Genomic DNA, 21,728 nt, shown 5'->3' with positions numbered 1-21,728 from the left:
GAGTCATCGGTCATAACGATGACATAATAGCACTAGGTCTGGGTTTCTGTTGAAATCTCCAAAAAGCTGTATTCTGAAAGAGCCATTCTCTAGAATGAAGCTGACGAGAGACACTGTGGACACTGTCTCGCCTCTGGCAGTGTTCGTCTTTTTCAGACTTGCAAAAAATTAAATTGTGGTTAACCTCAGGAGGGAGGCCAGACAATGTCCACAGTGACTCAGTAAGCTTCATAAAAGTGAATAGCTACGTCGGGGCTCTCTCCAAATACTGTTCTTTGGGGGATTCCGATAGGAGCCTGAATGTCGTTCTCTACTGAAACCCTAAGCTTATAAAGTAGGTGAAGGGAGGCCAGAGAGGAGCATTGTGTAGTACATGTAGAATATGTGACATGAAGATTATCTTCTACAGATTAGCTCTACCTATAACTGCTAAGGGGAACTTACACCAAGCCGAAGGATTTTTTGCTGGAAAATGGATAGACGTGGGGGTAATCTTTAGGGAATCATAATCAACTGCAGTATGTTCTCACTAATCTCGATTCCCAAATATTTAATTTAAGGATGGCAACCCAAATGAGGAACAGATATCCAGATCTTGATCAGTTGGTGCCCAGAAAACACAGGGGCAAGTGAGTTATCAAAGCAAGTCCAAAAAAGTAGGGTAAAATCCAACACCAATAGATCACCTCTTTAATGCAGTGTATTTCATGTTAAAGGGAACCTGTCAGGTCCCCCATGCCGTCCAACCCAGAAGTATTCGTATATGTATTACTAAATTCCCCACCTAACCATCCCTGTATAATGTTATTCACTTACATCCATGTTCAAAAAAGTATTTATAACTTACGTTTTTCTTATGCTAATTAGGCCTTTAACTAGTCTGTGAAGAGTTAGTTTCCCCAGAATAGTCGGCCCTCTTTGCAAGTTATCACACTCCTGTGGGCATGATAACCTGATTTGCAAGAATTGGCGTCATCACCAACTCCCTGCAAATCTCGCGCATGCGTGCGGCTCTATTCGACAGCATCATTGTGCATCTGAAGATGGGTGTCCGCTTCAAAAGCGCACTTTGCATGACCAGAAAGAGCTCACGTACAGTACATCTTCTGAACTCTCGGTCATGTGCAGTGCGCCATTGAAGCTGGGATTCAGCTCCAGATTTTTTCCTCTTCAGTTTACCTCTTGTATGGACATACCTAAATCCTGGCGAAACCGTTATTACCAATTAGTCTGACACTTTCATCATCTCAGTAAGGCTGGAGTCACACACAACGTATAAAAAAATCGGTCCGTTTTACACGGCCGAGATACGCAGAAATGTTCATGAACAGTGATCCGTATGTCATCCGTATTCAATGCGAGGATGCAATTTTTTTCCTCCAAAAAGTTTCCGTGTGTCGTCCATATGGCGAGATTTTCTCACCGGCATATATATAGTCTTTCTCTCTCTCTCTATATATATATAGCTAGATAGAAGAATAGCCAATAATTCAATTGTCGGGTTCTGTAAAATCAATACCGAACCCGACAGGATATGAGACACGGTTTACATACAGTAAACCATTTCATATCCGTTACATTTTATATATCCCTCCATAATAATGTTAGTAATGTGTGTGTTTAAATTTGAGAGCTCTAGGTGTTACATTAAAGGGTTAATTCACATAAAAAACTGCCGTGGGCTCCCGCGCAATTTTCTCCGCCAGAGTGGGAAAGCCAGTGACTGAGGGCAGATATTAATAGCCTAGAGAGGGATCATGGTTATTGGCCCCCCTGCCCCCAGCCACCCCAGAAAAGGCACATCTGGAAGATGCACCTATTCTGGCACTTGGCCTCTCTCTTCCCATTGACCTGTAGCATTGGCAAATGGGGTAATAAAGGATTAATATCACCTTGCTATTGTCAGCTGACATTAAGCCAGGTTAATAATAGAGAGGAGTCAATAAAGGCTGAGTCACACATAACGATATCATTAACGATATCGTTGCAATGTCACGCTTTTGGTGACGTAGCAACGATCTCGCTAACGATCTCGTTATGTGTGACAGCGACCAACGATCAGGCCCCTGCTGGGAGATCGTTGGTCGATGGGAATGATCAGGACCTTTTTTTGGTCGCTGATCACCCGCTGTCATCGCTGGATCGGCGTGTGTGACGCCGATCCAGCGATGTGTTCACTTGTAACCAGGGTAAATATCGGGTTACTAAGCGCAGGGCCGCGCTTAGTACCCCGATATTTACCCTGGTTACCATTGTAAAAGTAAAAAAAAAAAAAGTACATACTCACATTCTGATGTCTGTCACGTCCCCCGGCGTCCACAGGGTTAAAACTGCTTTCGGCAAGAGCGCTGCTAATATGCATGCGCTGCTGCCGAGAGCTTCCCTGCACTGACTGTGTCAGCGCAGGCCGTAAAGCAGAGCACAGCGGTGACGTCACCGCTGTTACGGCCAGCGCTGACACATTCAGTGCAGGGAAGCTCTCGGCAGCAGCGCGTGCATATTAGCATCGCTCCTGCCGAAAGCAGTTTTAACCCTGTGGACGCCAGCGGGGGATGTGACAGACATCAGAATGTGAGTATGTAGTGTTTTTTTTTTTTTTACTTTTACAATGGTAACCAGGGTAAATATCGGGTTACTAAGCGCGGCCCTGCGCTTAGTAACCCGATGTTTACCCTGGTTACCCGGGTGCTGCAGGGGGACTTCGGCATCGTTGAAGACAGTTTCAACGATACCGAAGTCGTTCCCCTGATCGTTGGTCGCTGGAGAGAGCTGTCTGTGTGACAGCTCCGCAGCGACCACACAACGACTTACCAACGATCACGGCCAGGTCGTATCGCTGGTCGTGATCTTTGGTAAGTCGTTTAGTGTAACGGTACCTTAAGACACCTATCCATTATTAATCCAATAGTCTGAAAGGGTTAAAAATACACACACATTAAGAATAAAGTCTTTTAATGAAATAATGAAACACACAGGTTTTAACATCTTTATTGTACACTCAATCCAAGCGAAGCCCTCGTTCTTCAGTGAAAAAAAAAAAAAAGCAAAATAAAAAAGCAACAATATCACATACCGTCAAGTCTCACGCAGTAATCTATATCTGGGGGCATTTAAATTTTACAACCGGGAGCGCTGCTAATGCGGCCGCTCCCGGCTGCAAACGACTGGGGAAAGAATGAAATGCAGGGAACGGAGCTTCGGTGACTAGCGGTGCCGTCACCGAAGCTGCGCCGCCTGGTGGCATGAACTCATATGAACTCTTGAGCGTGGGAAAATCAGCCGGCATTAACATTATTAGTGAGGGATATATAAAAATCTAACTGTTCTGCAATGGTGTACTGTATGTAAACCATGTCTCATATCCTGTCGGGTTCTGCAATGATTTTACAGAACTGGACTCCTGGCTTTTGAGTGTTGCGTACGCCTGTCTGGGATTCTTTGGTGACGCGTCCCTCTCCCGAACATCTGTGATGCATCATGAAATTATGTTCACATCCAGCCACTGATGGAGCCCAGGACAGCAGATGGGTGATGTTTTCGGACCCCTACTGATGACCATCAGTATATGGGGGTGTTGTCCAAGTGATGGCCGGGAAGAATGTTGAGTGGAAATGTCGGATTTCGGACCACAGATGGTTTTGTAATCCCGGAGAGGAGCCTGTAGCAGAGATGTATGTCAGCGGCTTTCTCATAGCCTATACAGATATTGTGTTTTTTTTTTGGATGTACAAAAAAACCTGTAGTTGGTTGACTGTATCTTTTTGGTCACAAAAAAAAGGCGTGTGCATTTTTCTCTCGGAAAGTTTGAATGTCGGACATTCTAAAATGTACAAACATCTAACATGTATACACTGCCCTGTCAGTACAAGTAAAACAAGCTGGAAAAATGGATATGATAAAAAAAAACCCTACAAAAAAATATATGGAGATGTATTAAATGCGTTAGACGTATACGTCAAAATGAAACTAGACGCAGTTTGCCGTATGGTACACAAGTGCACACATTTGTAAGGCTATGTTCACATAATGCGGATTTTGCTGCGGGTCCGCAGCAGTTTCCCATGCGTTTAAAGTATAATAAAAACCTATGGGAAACGCAATCCGCAGTGCACATGCTGCAGAAAAAAATGCGCAGAAAAGCTGCGGTTTACATTCCGCAGCATGTCAATTCTTTGTGCGAATCCGCAGCGGTTTTACACCTGCTCCATAACAGAAAACCGCAGGTGTAAGGCTATGTGCACACATTGCGGTTTTACCGCGGAACCGCAGCGTTTCTGCAGCTGCGGGTCCGCAGCAGTTTCCATTGCGTTTACAGTTACATGTAAACCCTATGGAAACCGCAATCCGCTGTGCACATGCTGCGGGAAAAAACGCTCAGAAACGCAGCGGTTTACATTCCGCAGCGGTTTACATTCCGCAGCATGTCACTTCTTTTGTGCAGAATCGCTGCGATTCTGCACACATAGGAATGCACTGATCCGCTAACTTCCCGCATGGGGCTGTGCCCACGATGCGGGAAGTAAGCGGATCATGTGCAGATGGTACCCGGGGTGGAGGAGAGGAGACTCTCCTCCAGGCCCTGGGAACCATATTTGTGTTAAAAAAAAGAATTAAAATAAAAAATAATGATATACTCACCTCTCAGCGCTGCACGCGGCCGTCCGGTCTCAGGGTTGCTGTGCGAGCAGGACCTGCGGTGACGTCGCGGTCACATGACCGTGACGTCACGAAGGTTCTTCTCGCACAGCATCTTTGGAACCAGACCGCCGCGTGCAGCGCCGAGGAGATCGGGACGTCAGAGGCTGAGTATAAACCATTTTTTATTATTTTTAACATTACTATTGATGCTGCATATTGCTGCATATGCAGCATCAATAGTATAGGAGTAATCCCGCATCGGAAACCGCAAAACAAACCGCGATAAATCTGCAGGGATAACCGCAGCGGTTTTGCCCTGCAGATTTATCAAATCCGCTGCGGGAGAACCCGCAGAGGACCCCGCAAAGTGTGCACATAGCCTAAAACCACAGTGGAATCCACACAAAAACCACGGTAAATCCGCGGTAATTTCGCAGGAAATCCGCAAGTAAAACGCAGTGCCTTTTACCAGCGGTTTTCACAAATCTGCAGACCTCAAGAATACGTGTGCACATACCCTAAATCTGATGCATATGTCTGCAAGTAAATTATGGAAGAGTCGTCTATAGCAACCAGTCAGATGTGTGTGTGTTTTCAGTGATAAGTGTGCCGTGTGCTCTGCTCTAATTATATAGAAAGCCCCCCTCAGTGCTGGCACTGCCTCCAGTAAGATGGCGTCGCCGAGCAGGCAGCTTGTCAGTGCGCAACTGCAGCAGGAAGTCACCGGAAAGGGTTTCCGGAGCAGCGGGAGAAGTGGTACAAGACGGTGGAAGCCGCGGGCAGACAGGTATAACACGGAGCTGGTAACAGTAGTCGTCTCCTGAGGAGCCCGTTCTGAGGCGGCTGTGCCGGGCTCCTGCTGCTCCCTCACACGGGCTAGGTGCAAGTAGCAGTCTGTGCGCGGAGTGAGTGCAGGGGGCGGGGGACGCCATTGCTTGTTGCATCCACATACAATAGGGAGCACTCGTGTTCTTATCACATCTGCAGCCTCCTGTGTGCACTGGCTGCAGTGTATGAGGCCCCCACTGTGTGTAAAGGGGGCTCCCACCCCCACTTCACAACCAGTGCCTTACTACATGGGGCATTATCCCTGCAGTGAAGCTTTATGGTGCATGGATCTAGGCGGATGAGAGTAAGCCCCCTATATAATGTCTGCTGACCGCCATGTCCCCAGCGGATGAAAATAAGCCCCCTATATAATGTCTGCCGACCGCCATGTCCCCAGCGGATGAAAATAAGCCCCCTATATAATGTCTGCTGACCGCCATGTCCCCAGCGGATGAGAATAAGCCCCCTATATAATGTCTGCTGACCACCATGTCCCCAGCAGATGAAAATAAGCCCCCCTATATAATGTCTGCTGACCGCCATGTCCCCAGCACATGAAAATAAGCCCCTTATATAATGTCTGCTGACCGCCATGTCCCCAGCACATGAAAATAAGCCCCCTATATAATGTCTGCTGACCGCTATGTCCCCACGGATAAAAATAAGCCCCTTATATAAAGTCTGCTGACCGCTATGTCCCCAGCAGATGAAAATAAGCCCCCTATATAATGTCTGCTGACCGCCATGTCCCCAGCAGATGAAAATAAGCCCCCTATATAATGTCTGCTGATCACCATGTCCCCAGCAGATGAAAATAAGCCCCCTATATAATGTCTGCTGACCGCCATGTCCCCAGCAGATGAAAATAAGCCCCCTATATAATGTCTGCTGACCGCTATGTACCCAGCAGATGAAAATAAGCCCCTTATATAATGTCTGCTGACCGCCATGTCCCCACGGATAAAAATAAGCCCCTTATATAATGTCTGCTGACTGCTATGTCCCCAGCAGATGAAAATAAGCCCCCTATATAATGTCTGCTGACCGCCATGTCCCCAGCGGATGAAAATAAGCCCCTTATATAATGTCTGCTGACCGCCATGTCCCCATCAGATGAAAATAAGCCCCCTATATAATGTCTGCCGACCGCTATGTACCCAGCAGATGAAAATAAGCCCCCTATATAATGTCTGCCGACCGCTATGTACCCAGCAGATGAAAATAAGCCCCCTATATAATGTCTGCTGACCGCCATGTCCCCAGCAGATGAAAATAAGCCCCCTATATAATGTCTGCTGACCACCATGTCCCCAGCAGATGAAAATAAGCCCCCTATATAATGTCTGCTGACCGCTATGTCCCCAGCAGATGAAAATAAGCCCCCTATATAATGTCTGCTGACCGCCATGTCCCCAGCGGATAAAAATAAGCCCCCTATATAATGTCTGCTGACCGCTATGTCCCCAGCAGATGAAAATAAGCCCCCTATATAATGTCTGCTGACCGCCATGTCCCCAGCGGATGAGAATAAGCCCCCTATATAATGTCTGCTGACCGCTATGTCCCCAGCGGATAAAAATAAGCCCCCTATATAATGTCTGCTGACCGCCATGTCCCCAGCGGATGAGAATAAGCCCCCTATATAATGTCTGCTGACCGCCATGTCCCCAGCAGATGAAAATAAGCCCCCTATATAATGTCTGCTGACCGCCATGTCCCCAGCGGATAAAAATAAGCCCCCTATATAATGTCTGCTGACCGCCATGTCCCCAGCGGGTAAAAATAAGCCCCCTATATGATGTCTGCTGACCGCCATGTCTCCAGCAGATGAAAATAAGCCCCTTATATAATGTCTGCTGATCGCCATGTCCCCAGCAGATGAAAATAAGCCCCCTATATAATGTCTGCTGACCGCCATGTCCCCAGCAGATGAAAATAAGCCCCCTATATAATGTCTGCTGACCGCCATGTCCCCAGCGGATGAAAATAAGCCCCCTATATGTCTAGTGACCACCATGTCCCCAGCAAATGAAAATGTCTGCTGACCGCCATGTTCTGTCAAACAAAAAGGCAGCACACTGTAGCGCTAAAACTTGCAAACATGAAATATGAAAATTGAATTATTACTGCACTAGCAATATGAAAAATTGAGAAAGTTTAGCGCATTAATTGGCCAATTCATGTGTACCTGGTAGCCACGATAAGGCATTTCTCGCTTCCAGGACCTAGCAATTCCTTTCCTCGCTTAGAATAATGTCTTTATCTATATTGGAACATAAATCCTCTGTTAGACTAAAATCTATATCTCTGTGGAGGGGTAATGGTCCTAGTGGGATTAAAAACACCTGTGGCTAAAAGGAAGAGTGCTCAGTCAGAAGGCTAAAGAATACAAACTTCAAAAAACTGACAGTCACATCCAAACATAGATTAGGTGTGAACAGGTGCTGAACCTAGAGTCACCAACTCATATACTCTATATACACTATACCACCATGTCTCCTGCTGATGAAAATAAGCCCCCTATATAATGTCTGCTGACTATGTCCCCTGCAGATGAAAATAAGTCCCCTGTGTCAGGGGTGTCAAACTGCATTCCTCAAGGGCTGCAAACAGGTCATGTTTTAGGATTTCCTTGTATTGCGCAGGTGATCATTTAATCACCTGCACAGAATGATTCCAGCACCTTGTGCAATGAGAAGGAAATCTTGAAAACACGCATGGTTTGAGGCCCTCGAGGAATGCAGTTTGACACCCCTGCCGTATATAATGTCTGCTGACCATGTCCCCTGCAGATGAAAATAAGCCCCCTATAAATGTCTTCTGACCACGATGTCCCCTACAGATGAAAATAAGCCCCCTATAAAATGTCTGCTGACCACGATGTCCCCTACAGATGAAAATAGGCCCCCTATATAATGTCTGCTGACCACCATGTCCCCAGCAAATGAAAATAAGCCCCCTATATAATGTCTGCTGACCGCCATGTCCCCAGCAAATGAAAATAAGCCCCCTATATAATGTCTGATGACCGCAATGTCCCCAGCAGATGAAAATAAGCCCCCTATATAATGTCTGATGACCGCCATGTCCCCAGCAGATGAAAATAAGCCCCCTATATAATGTCTGCTGACCACCATGTCCCCAGCAGATGAAAATAAGCCCCCTATATAATGTCTGCTGACCGCTATGTCCCCAGCAGATGAAAATAAGCCCCCTATATAATGTCTGCTGACCGCCATGTCCCCAGCAGATGAAAATAAGCCTCCTATATAATGTCTGCTGACCACCATGTCCCCAGCAGATGAACATAAGCCCCCTATATAATGTCTGATGACCGCCATGTCCCCTAATAAAAATAAGCCCCCTATATAACATATGCTGACTATGTCCCCAGCAGATGAAAATAAGCCCCTATATAATGTCTGCTGACCGCTATGTCCCCAGCGGATGAAAATAAGCCCCCTATATGTCCGCTGACCGCCATGTCCCCAGCTCTTGCATATACATGCGCTCTCGCTGAAGGGTGCGTGTACATTTATTTATTACATTTATGCCTTCTGACGGACCCTGCTGGCAGCAGCCCATCTCCGGAGCACAAGCGAGTGGGGAATGTTAAAATCCAACATGCCTGCTCGCTTTGTCCTCTATGATGTGTTTTTTTTTTTTGCGGGAAACTTGTGATTTTTAATGACACCATTCGTCTTGGCATAGAATGTTCTGAAAAGTAGAGAAGAAAGCGCTGTAGACTGGTGAAACAAAAATACAATTTTAGTTTTATTTTACAGCATTCATTGTGTAATAAAACGTACCTGGAAGCCTGATTCTTCAGGTCATTATAATTATGGCGAACCCACGCCTGTATAGTTTTTAACTTTTTTACTTTATTTTTTAGTCCCCATTGAACCCCGGCTCAGTTGTTCTGTACACGGCAATACTTCAGTAATACAGTTTAAAGTTCCAATCGAGCTTTGCTATGTACCGTATTTCGCGGACTATAAGACACACCGGACCATAAGGCGCACCCCAAATTTGGGGTGAAAATTGCAGAAAAAAAGATTTTTTATAAGATGGGGGTCCGTCTTATTGTCCGAATTTACAGTATCTTACCTGAAGGCTGGCGGTGGCAGAGCAGGGTCACAGGAGGCATGGTGTCGGCAGAGGTGGGGTGATGCGGTATGGCGTGCACCTGAGCAGGGTCCCTTCCTGCTTAGGTGGGCGACGCCACGGCCTGGTGTCCATGGGAGGGTTGCAGCACTGGTTACCGGCAGAGGTGCTGGGATGAGGATGTGCTGGGATGAGGAGGTGCTGGGATGAGGAGGTGCTGGGATGAGGAGGTGCTGGGATGAGGAGGTGCTGGGATGAGGAGGTGCAGGGATGAGGAGGTGCAGGGATGAGGAGGTGCAGGGATGAGGAGGTGCAGGGATGAGGAGGTGCAGGGATGAGGAGGTGCAGGGATGAGGAGGTGCAGGGATGAGGAGGTGCAGGGATGAGGAGGTGCAGGGATGAGGAGGTGCAGGGATCAGGAGGTGCAGTGACAGGTATGGTGTGAGAGGGTCCCTTTCCCCGGTGAGGTGATGCAGCAGCCCGGTAAGGAGCAGAGCCGGGTGAATGCTGTTGTTATCGGTGGTGGCGGCCATCTTCCGGGGGCCGCGCGAGCGCAGATGAAGCGCTCTGCTTCCCGGGGCTTCAGGAAAATGGCCGCGGGAGGCCGCGCGTGCGCAGATGGAGATCGCGCGGCCATTTTCCTGAAGCTAAGAACTTCAGAAAAATGGCCGCCGCGATCCCCATCTGCGCACACGCGGCATCCCGCGGCCATTTTCCTGAAGCCCCGGGAAGCAGAGTGCTTCATCTGCGCACGCGCGGCCCCCGGAAGATGGCCGCCACCACCGATGACAACAGGATTCACCCGGCTCTGCTCCTTACCGGGCTGCTGCATCACCTCACCGGGGAAAGGGACCCCGCTCACTGCGCCTCCTCATCTCCGCACGTCTGCCACCGCACCTCTGCCGCCACGGGTAAGCCTGCATTTCGACTATTAGACGCACCCCCCATTTTCCCCCCTTTTTTGGGGGGGAAAAAGTGCGTCTTGTAGTCCGAAAAATACGGTAATCGGGCCACCCATCTGCACCCTAAATATTTTCCCAAATGCCTGCACCAATCGGATGGCTTGACTTCAGTGCCACCTGAATTTAAAGGGTTAAACAGCGATTGGCGCTAGTTCCGATCACTGTTGTGTTCACACAGTGTTGTTTTGTTTTTTTCAGCAGAAACTGTCCCACTCTCTGATGAAAATTTGAGGATTTTGGAGAATTTCAGCTCCAAACCCCTGAAAATAACATCTACTAAAGGCAGGTGCACGCCACCGTAGACTCTGTCACTTGAACCCCATATCAGGTTTTGGCGCCTCCTGATCAGCGCTAATGCTGATGTCCTTATAGGTATGTCAGAGACAGATCATCTTTAAATGATCAATTCATCACACTTCATGTCATTTCTCAATTGAAATGAATCTTATGGCATTTTGTCTCCCCCCGCCAGTAGCTAAACGTTGTCCTTCTTCTGCCATTATGTAATTGTTTGCCTCCATCAGATTACTTGTCCATTCGTGGCCACCACTTGTTTGACAGCGAAGTTGCACTTACGCTAGCCGATTATTAATATGTAGACGATCAGTGGTGGTTTGAGGCCGCAGATAGTGCAGTGTAAACCCAACTACCTTCCACTTGGCAAACAATGAAAATCTGCAGTGAATTGGCTGAAATTGATTTCTCTGAGCAGCTCTATATTTTTATTGGGTAAAATGTTGTTACCTTATCAAGAAGTACATAAAGATAGTGAGACAAGGCCCAAATGATCATGTAAACCAAAACCAAGTGTGGCAGTAGTAAAGATGCTAGCTGGCGGCCACCCGCTCAGTTCAGCAGAGAACGCTGCCGGACACCTCCGCTTGAGGCTTATTTTACTTGGATATAAAATAGTCAGGTATTTAATAGTGGACACTCTCAAATCTTCTCAATATCCATGTGATCAGTTAGGACGCACACGCACATATGCGTGAACATACCATAGCACAGTCTGCACCTCTGCTGTGCGCAGCGATTTTGGCTTCCGAGGCCACTTCATGCAATGACAGCGCTCATCTGCCTTTTCTACAATAAATTATGTTTATATTGAGTAAGTTCACTTTTTCTTCTGTATTTCCTCCATTTATTCTGATTCTCGTATTTAATTTCAGAAGTGTTATGAGCTGGTTGTGTTGAGACACTCCAGGAGAAAGACTGCATCCTGCACCGAACATCGCCGAGTTACTGAGGATGGCTCATCTACACAGAAATCCGGTTAGTGCTGAAGTGTATGTATGTCTGTATATGTACAGTCATGGCCGAAAGTGCTGGCACCCTTGAAATTGTCCCAGGAAATGAAGTATTTCTGCCAGAAAATAATTTCAATTACGCATGTTTTGTGATACATGTTAATTTTTTTTGTGTGTATTGGAAAAACACAGAGGGGAAAAAAAGGCAAATTGGACATAATTTCATTCAAACCCAAAAATGGGCCAACACATTTGTTGTTCACCTTTCCAAAATTGTGGGTAAACAACTTTGTTTCAAGCGTTTGATTCTCGTTCAAACTCACCTGTGGCAAGTAACAGGTGTGCAATAGGTAATATGAAAGTCACACCTGAAACCAGGTAAAAAGAGAAGTTGACTCAAGCTTTGCATTGCGTGTCTGCCTGTGCTCCACTAAGTATAGAGAACACAAAGAGAAGAGACCACAATTGTTAAAAAATATCAACAATCTCAAGGTTACAAGTCCAGCTCCAGAGATCTTTGATGTTCCTTTGTCCACAGTGTGTAACATAATCGAGAAGTTTCCAACCCTTAGCACTGTAGCTAATCTCCCTGGACATGGACAGCAGAGAAGAATTGATGAAAGGTTGTAACGCAGTATAGTCCTGATGGTGGATAAGCAGCCCCAATCAAGATCCAAAGAAATTCGAGCTGTCTTGCAGGGTCAGGGTGCATCAATATCGGCGCAAACTATCCGTCCACATTTGAATCAAATGAAATGCTATGGCAGGAGACCCAGGAGGACTCCACTACTGACACATAAAATAGCTGAACTGCAGTTTGCCAAAATCCTTCTGGGAAAGTGTCCTATGTAGGGATGGGTGGATCGGTTGAAGTTTCGGGTTCTGGTACCTGACCCGAACTTCCACTAGAACTCAATTGAAGTGCGTGTGTGCGGGCGCCTCTGTCTGTCTCAAATTCAAATAGACTTTATTGGCAGGACCAAAATACAATTAGTGTTGCCAAAGCAAGAAAAAATAAGTGTGACGGGGAAGGGAGTTATGGGGATGGTGTATTGGGGGCATAATTTGGGCAGTAATAGTCCATTCGGGGGTCTTACATTCCACTCAGCTCATGACATGTGTGTGACATATTGGGCGCTGATCTCCACCGTTGATTCCTCTTTCCTCAGTAGAAAGCAGAGTTTCCTCTCCTTGTCAATGGATGGAAAGTCCGGGATGTGAGTTTCCCTAGAATTGGGAGGCCCTCACTCCTGAGTATTTGTTGCAGTGCAGCAGTAAGTGCGCCTCGTCATCCAGGGTCCCCTTATGGCAGTGCTGGCACCGTCTGTCCTCCAGTGGCTTGTATGTCTGTCTGGTGCCGCCCTGTTCTGTCTGTCTCTCTGCTCTGTGTCACCAAGTCCGTGTACAGGGCTGAACAGTGACTGTCCGGTATGAATGCCGAACATTTCTGTTTGGGTTCGCCCATCTTTAGTCCTGTGGACAGATGAAACCAAGATAGTTTTTTGGTAAAGCACATCATTCTACTGTTTGCCCAAAACAAAATGAGGCCTACAAACAAAAAAAAGCCCACTGTACTTACAGTCAAATATGACGGAGGGTCAAAAATGTTTTGGGGTTATTACTCTGCCTTTTGCACTGGGTGCCTTGACTGTATGCAAGGTGTCATAAAATGTGAAGATTACCAATGGATCTTGAATCACAATGTAGTGCCCAGTGTCAGAAAGCTGGGTTTGCATTCTAGGTCATGGGTCTTCCAGCAGGACGGTTACCCCAAAAATACTTCAAGAAGCACTCAGAAATGAATGGAAACAAAGCTCTGGAGAGTTCTGAAGTGTCCAGCAATGAGTCCGGATCTAAATCCCTTTGAACATCTGTGGAGAAATCTTAACCCCTTCATGACCCGGGGTATTTTAATTTTTTCATTTTTCACTCCCCTCCTTCCCAGAGCCAGAACTTTTTTATTTTTCCGTCAATATGGCCATGTGAGGGCTTATTTTTTGCGGGACAAGTTGTACTTTTGAACGACATCATTGGTTTTAGCATGTCATGTACTAGACGGGAAACGGGAAAAAAATTCCAAGTATGGTGAAATTGCAAAAAAAAAAAAGTGCAATCCCACACTTTTTTTTTGTTTGGCTTTTTTACTAGGTTCACTAAATGCTGAAACTGACCTGCCATTGTATTTCTCCAGATCATTACGAGTTCATAGACACCAAACATGTCTAGGTTCTCTTTTATCTAAGTGGTGAAAAAAAAATTCCAAACTTTGCTAAAAAAAAAAAAAAAAAATTTGCACAATTTTCCGATACCCGTAGTGTCTACATTTTTCGGGATCTCGGGTTGGGTGAGGGCTTATTTTTGCGCGCCGAGCTGACATTTTTAATGATGCCATTTTTGTGTAGATATGTTCTTTTGATCGCCTGTTATTGCATTTTAATGCAATGTCCCGGCGACCACAAAAACAGAATTCTGGTGTTTAGAATCTTTTTCTCGCTACACCATTTAGCGATCAGGTTAATCCTTTTTTTTTTTTTTTTAATTGATCGGGCGATTCTGAATGCGGCGATACCAAATATGTGTAGGTTTGATTTTTTTTTATTATTATTATTTTGAATGGGGCAAAAGGGGGGTGATTTAAATTTTTATATATTTTTTTTTTTCTTTTTTTTTTTTTTTTTTTAACTTTTGTCATGCTTCAATAGCCAGAAGCTGGCATAGCCTGATCGGCTCTGCTACATAGCAGCGATCATTAGATCGCTCCTATGTAGCTGAATTGCAGGCTTGCTATGAGCGCCGACCACAGGGTGGCGCTCACAGCAAGCCGGCATCAACAACCATAGAGGTCTCAAGGAGACCTCTGGTTACTATGCTGACGCATCGCTGACCCCCGATCATGTGACGGGGGTCTGTGATGCGCTCATTTCCGGCCTAATGGCCGGAAGCGCTAGTTAAATGCCGCTTTCAGTGTTTGACTGCGGCATTTAACTAGTTAATAGCTGCGGGTGAATCGTGATTCCACATGCCGCTATTGCGGGCACATGTCAGCTGTACAAAACAGCTGACATGTCCCGGCTTTGATTTGGGCTCCGGCGGAGGGGAGGGGTTGTGACCTCGGACGTACTATCCTGTTTGAGGTCAGAAAGGGGTTAAAATTGCTCTTTTGAGAAGGCGCCTTCAAATATGGGAGATCTGGAGCAGTTTGCAAAAAAAGTTTGTCCAAAATTCCAGTTGAGAGGTTTCAGAAGTTTGTTGATGGTTATAGGAAATGATTGATTACTGTTATTTATTCCAAAGGATTTGCAACCAAATATTATGCTGAGGGTGCAAACACTTTTGGAGTTTTGTGTGAAATCATGTCCAAATTGCCTTTTTTTCCCCTCTGTGTGTTGTGTATAATTGTATAACAAAACGTGTAATTGCAATAATTTTCTGGGTGAAATACTTCATTTTCTGGAAACCATTTCAAGGGTGCAAACACTTTGGGCCATGAAAATATATAATTATTATAATTTTTTTTTTTCTCCTTTTTTCTATTCCCAGCGTCGTCTGCTTGGCTGTGAGGGAATATCTGGATTGAGTCTTCTCCATTCAGCGGCAGGCAAGAAGTTGGGAATGCTGAGTGCCAGCCTGTCACGTACAGTCGGAAGTGACGAAGGAGAAGATGACGATGACGTGGAAGAGATAACAGAGATATCTGACACGGAGGATACGCCGGTATAATATATATATTTTTTTTTTATTATTTCATCAATAACAATACCTAAACCTATGTTGAGAATTTAGCCATATATCACATGGCACATGGGAAGATGAGTATTTTTATCATTGGTTCTATTTGCCGTGATCTTTCTTCTAGTCCTTTTATATTGCCATACATGCTGATAGGTGGGCTGATTGAGGGGCAATGCACATACTTAACCACCACTTTATACATTCTCTGTCGGGAAAAGCTGAATATAGCTCTCCAGCAGTTTCATGGAGCAGTGGTTGCCAGCCTTTCTGACCTAGAGACCACGTTCAGCTCTGAGAGATGGTCGGTGAGCAGCATCCTATGAAAATAAAAAAAAAAGGAGACCATGTAACCTGTAGGAGACGACTGGAAGCTGCTCCCTCCAAGTAACAATAAAAAGATTGCCTTGTATCGCTTAAATAATTAAGGTTAGATAAAATGGCCTGATTTTTCTTCTTTTTAGAAACAACGTCACCTTAGTCCTTGCGCTGTGTTCAGCATTGTAATAATTCCACATTTAAAGTGAAGGGAGGTTAAACGGGTGAACTCATAGCAGATATTACTGCCGATATGTTGCAAAAAATTATGCTATGTGAATATACATTTATGTTTACTGACAGTGGTGGAGACTGAGGGGGCCAGCAGTCCATTATGGCCTTACTGGTGATATAAAAAGATTCCCTCCACACCCTCATATAATTAAAAATGGAATCTGTCACCAGGTTTTTGCTATGTATTTTGAGAGCAGCGGGATGAAGGCTCTGAGACCCTTGGTACACTGATGTCACTTACTGGACTGTATACTGAAACAGCAAAATAATCAATGTTTTATCAGCCGGAGATTATCACTACAGGACAACTGGCCTGGTTCCTCCTAGTCCAACCACACCCCCAGTACTGACTAGCAGCTCTGTCACCATACATTGTATACAGAGAGTTGTAGTGTGTACACAGCTCAACAACTGAGCTCTGCTAGATCTGTTGCAGAGAAAACTGTGATTCTATTATAACTCCTGTACCCAATAATCTAAGTGTTACATTGCTGCAATCAGGGTCTCTCTCAGATAACATACCGTAGAAAAAAGACGGCTGACGGATTCCCTTGAAGGCGAATTCAGGTGTCTGTAAAAACAAGGTCTGCTTACAGTGCAGTGTGTGATGCATGTGCCGGCCGTGTGTCTCCTGCTCTGAACGCCACAGACTCCGATGTGCCTATTGAGGCTGTGAGGTTCAGGTCCAACTTGTGAATTTGCCCTTAAAGAAAAGCTACTTGCAGATTCACACATTGCATTTGTGACAAGTTTTTTTTTTTTCCTTTTCACAATCGTTAAAACAGAAGCTATTTTTGAAAATCATTGCAAATGGTACACTTTTATTTACTGTATATACTTGAGTATAAGCCGAGACCCCTAATTTTGCCACAAAAAACTGGGAAAACTTATTGACTCGAGTATAAGCCTAGGGTGGGAAATGCAGCAGCTATTGGTAAATTTCAAAAGTAAGAATAGATACCAATAAAAGTAAAATTGATTGAGACATCAGTAGGTTAAGTGTTTTTGAATATCCATATTGAATCAGGAGCCCCATATAATGCTCCATACAGTTCATGATGGGCCCCATAAGATGCTCCATGCAACATACGCCCCATTTAATGCTCTATAAAGTTCATGATGGGCCTCGTAAGATGGTCCATATTAAAATATGACCCATATAATGCTGCACAAAAGGTTAATGGTGGCCCTTAAGATGCTCTATAGAATATTATGCCCCATAAAATCCTGCATAAAGGTTGATGGCCCGATAAGATACTCCATAGATTATGCCCCATATGCTGTTGCTGCTGCGATGAAAAAAAGAAAAAAAAGACTCACCTCTCGTCGCTCAGGCCTCCGGCACTTGCAATATTCATCTGTCCCCATTCCACCGCCGTGCGCTGCTCTGTCTTCTGGCTCTGACTGTTCAGGCAGAGGGCGGCGCGCGCTAACTATGTCATTGCGCTCTCTGACCTGAACGTCACAGCCAGAGGATGCGGAAGACGGAGCCCGGCGGTGGAACGGGGACAGGTGAGTATCGCAATGCTCACCCTCCCCCGTTATAATCACCCTTCTGGTGCGGTCCCTGCTTCTCCGTCGTCCCGGGTCGGCAGCTTGTTCCTGTATTCAGCGGTCACTGATACCGCTCATTAAAGTAATGAATATGCTCCACCCCTATGAGAGTGGAGTCGCGTCTATATTCATTACTTTAATGAGCGGTACCACATAACCGCTGAGTACAGGAAGAGCTGTGGGCGCCAGAGAAGCAGGGACATGCAGAGACGCGCCAGAATCAGGTGAGTATGATTTTTACAGCTGCCGCTTCCCCTCCCCCGCCGACCCCCTGGGACAATGACTCGAGTATAAGCCGAGAGGGGTACTTTCAGCCTAAAAAAATGGGCTGAAAATCTCGGCTTATACTCGAGTATATACGGTATTTATTTTTTTAAGCTGCAAATTTTAACAAATTAACTACATCGCTACCACATTGTGTGGACACAGCCTAAAGGTTGTCATTCTCTATCATTATCTATAAGGGTGCGGGTGGTATGGGAGAGGGGCCCTCAATTGTTTAACTTGGGGAACAGCGGCTTAAAAGCAGGTCTGGTTGCTACCCAGAGAGAGCAGTCTGCAGTATAGTAGTTTTAATAACCGCAGCACTGTCCTTCTGGATGATCCACCCCCATGAAGGGGAGCAGTGAGCTGCCATCTGACTGGCGCATGCTTCTTACTCCGCACTTCTCCGGGTTTGGGTAATCTGGGACAACAGTGGTGTCTAGCATTTAGGAAGGTGGGCTGCAAACTACAGCAGCCAGTGCTAGTGCCTGTGCCCTCCGGAGGGCCAAGCTGACGTTGGCTTAAGCAGGGAGACAAGCAGGAGTGAGCAGTGCAGGAACAACTGAGGAGGAGGCAGCAGCCGGCGAGAGTACAATGATGCCACCAGATAAAAGAGTGCAGCATTTGCCTCAATATCAGGGCATTTACATGGTTCCTACAATGTGTCGGGGGTCATATTTCTCTTTTCTGCTACAGCTTTCGTGAGTCACATGTTAGGTTTGGGGATTCCTGTTACAGATAATGAATGGATCTGTTGTCGAACAAGCGCTGCTACATTCTGATGGGATAAAGGACCAAGTTCTGGCAATCAGTGGAGGTCCCAGCAGTTGAAAAAGAGAGTTCCCCTATCCTGTGAATATGTGACAACTGGAACACGGCCCTGTAATTCATTATATTATGTTGCTTTGTATAGGAGCTCATACAGTTAGGTCCATATATATTTGGACAGAGACAACATTTTTCTAATTTTGGTTATAGACATTACCACAATGAATTTTAAACAAAACAATTCAGATGCAGTTGAAGTTCAGACTTTCAGCTTTCATTTGAGGGTGTCCACATTAAAATTGGCTGAAGGGTTTAGGAGTTTCAGCTCCTTAACATGTGCCACCCTGTTTTTAAAGGGACCAAAAGTAATTTGACAGATTCAATAATTTTAAATACAATGTTCATTTTTAGTACTTGGTTGAAAACCCTTTGTTGGCAATGACTGCCTGAAGTCTTGAACTCATGGACATCACCAGACGCTGTTTCCTCCTTTTTGATGCTCTGCCAGGCCTTCATTGCGGTGGTTTTCAGTTGCTGTTTGTTTGTGGGCCTTTCTGTCTGAAGTTTAGCCTTTAACAAGTGAAATGCATGCTCATTGGTTTGAGATCAAGTGACTGACTTGGCCATTCAAGAGTATTCCAATTCTTTGCTTTAATAAACTCCTGGGTTGCTTTGGTCGTCGTTTCATACTACAGATGGACAATGACCCAAAACAAAGCCAATCAGTTTGGCTGCATTTGGCTGGATCTGAGCACACAGTATGGCTCTGAATACCTCAGAATTCATTCGGCTGCTTCTGTCCTGTGTCACATCATCAATAAACACTAGTGACCCAGTGCCACTGGCAGCCATGCATGCCCAAGCCATCACACTGCCTCCGCCGTGTTTTACAGAGGATGTGGTATGCTTTGGATCATGAGCTGTGCCACGCCTTCGCCATACTTTTCTCTTTCCATCATTCTGGTAGAGGTTGATCTTGGTTTTATCTGTCCAAAGAATGTTCTTCCAGAACTGTGCTGGCTTTTTTAGATGTTTTTTTAGCAAAGTCCAGTCTAGTCTTTTTATTCTTGATGCTTATGAGTGGCTTGCACCGTGCAGTGAACCCTCTGTAGTTACTTTCATGCAGTCTTCTCTTTATGATAGATTTGGATATTGATCCGCCTACCTCCTGGAGAGTGTTGGTCACTTGGTTGGCTGTTGTGAACGGGTTTCTCTTCACCATGGAGATTATTCTGCGATCATCCACCACTGTTGCCTTCCGTGGGCGCCCAGGTCTTTTTGCATTGATGAGTTCACCAGTGCTTTCTTTCTTTCTCAGGATGTACCAAACTGTAGATATTGTAGGAATATCTCGGATGGTTTTTTTCTGTTTTCGCAGCTTAAAGGCCCCATCACACATAGCGAGATCGCTAGCGAGATCGCTGCTGAGTCACTAGTTTTGTGACGCAACAGCGACCTCAGTAGCGATCTCGCTATGTGTGACACGTACCAGCGATCAGGCCCCTGCTGCGAGATCGCTGGTCGTGTCGGAATGGCCTAGACCTTTTTTTGGTCGTTGAGGTCCCGCTGACATCGCTGAATCGGTGTGTGTGACACCGATCCAGCGATGTCTTTACTGGTAACCATGGTAAACATCGGGTTACTAAGCGCAGGGCCGCGCTTAGTGACCCGATGTTTACCCTGGTTACCAAAAAAAACAAACAGTACATACTCACCATCTGATGTCCGTCAGGTCCCTTGCCGTCTGCTTCCTGCTCTGACTGAGTGCCGGCCGTACAGTGAGAAGTGAGAGCACAGCAGTGACGTCACCGCTGCGCTCTGCTCTCACTGTACGGTGGCACTCAGTCAGAGCAGGAAGCAGACGGCAAGGGACCTGACGGACATCAGATGGTGAGTATGTACTGTTTGTTTTTTTTGGTAACCAGGGTAAACATCGGGTTACTAAGCGCGGCCCTGCGCTTAGTAACCCGATGTTTACCCTGGTTACCCGGGTGCTGCAGGGGGACTTCGGCATCGTTGAAGACAGTTTCAACGATGCCGAAGTCGTTCCCCTGATCGTTGGTCGCTGGAGAGAGCGGTCTGTGTGACAGCTCCCCAGCGACCACACAGCGACTTACCAACGATCACGGCCAGGTCGTATCGCTGGTCGTGATCGTTGGTAAATCGCTATGTGTGACGGGGCCTTAAGGATGGCTTGTTTCACCTGCATGGAGAGCTCCTTTGACCTCATGTTTACTTCACAGCAAAACCTTCCAAATGCAAGCACCACACCTCAAATCAACTCCTGGCCTTTTATCTGCTTAATTGAGAATGACATAACGAAGGGATTGCCCACACCTGTCCATGAAATAGCCTTGGAGTCAATTGTCCAATTACTTTTGGTCCCTTTAAAAACAGGGTGGCACATGTTAAGGAGCTGAAATTCCTAAACCCTTCATCCAATTTTAATGTGGATACCCTCAAATGAAAGCTGAAAGTCTGAACTTCAACTGCATCTGAATTGTTTTGTTTATAATTCATTGTGGTAATGTCTATAACCAAAATTAGAAAAATGTTGTCTCTGTCCAAATATATATGGACCTAACTGTATGTATACATTTTAGATCTTTTTTTAACTTTTTTTTTTTTTTTTTTTACAGTATGTCGGGTTTATTTATTTATTTATTTTAAATCCCTGTTTTTGTTTTTTTTTTTCCCTCAGGAACCACACAATGAAACAGCAAAACAAATTATTGCTAGAGGTCAAGCTTCAATGATTCCTCAAGAAAGTCAGAGCCATAAAAAGGTATGCTGCTGTTTACATTGTGGCCATTTGTTCTTTCTCACCTAGTATAAGAATCCATGTCAGCAGAAATATAATTCTTGCCTTTTACTCCTGTATTAGTTGTTCCAAATTCTGGTTTGTTTGTTTTTTTTCTTTTTAAATAAAATTGGCTCAGATGAATTAAGCAGTTTTTTTTACAGAATTCTGGAGTTAAACCGCTTTAAACATCGCAAATGTTTTGCCCAGTTTCGAAGTTGTGCAAAAAATTGGCCGGGTGTTGCCCCGCATCCGTGATATTCATCACAATTTACACCGCAA

General features: G+C 45.5%; 1 protein-coding gene across 4 annotated transcripts in view; it reads left to right on the top strand.

The window, feature by feature from the left end:
- Nucleotides 1-5,280: 5,280 nt before the first annotated feature.
- The window catches only part of ZNF740 (zinc finger protein 740), a 60,361-nt gene continuing 43,913 nt past the window's right edge, over nt 5,281-21,728 (top strand). For 2 of the 4 annotated variants that reach the window (XM_077298010.1, XM_077298007.1), the window contains exons 1-4: nt 5,281-5,425; nt 11,702-11,804; nt 15,320-15,493; nt 21,348-21,431. In XM_077298010.1, the coding sequence (XP_077154125.1) occupies nt 11,781-11,804; nt 15,320-15,493; nt 21,348-21,431 (282 nt within the window). In that variant the 5' untranslated portion in view covers nt 5,281-5,425; nt 11,702-11,780. The other 2 variants (XM_077298008.1, XM_077298009.1) reach the window with 2 other exon arrangements.

The sequence above is a fragment of the Ranitomeya variabilis genome, chromosome 3, assembly GCF_051348905.1.
Source record: "Ranitomeya variabilis isolate aRanVar5 chromosome 3, aRanVar5.hap1, whole genome shotgun sequence".
Classification (NCBI taxonomy): Eukaryota; Metazoa; Chordata; class Amphibia; order Anura; family Dendrobatidae; genus Ranitomeya; species Ranitomeya variabilis.
The sequence above is the reverse complement of the archived record's forward strand: the minus strand, read 5'-3'. Positions and strand labels throughout refer to the sequence as shown.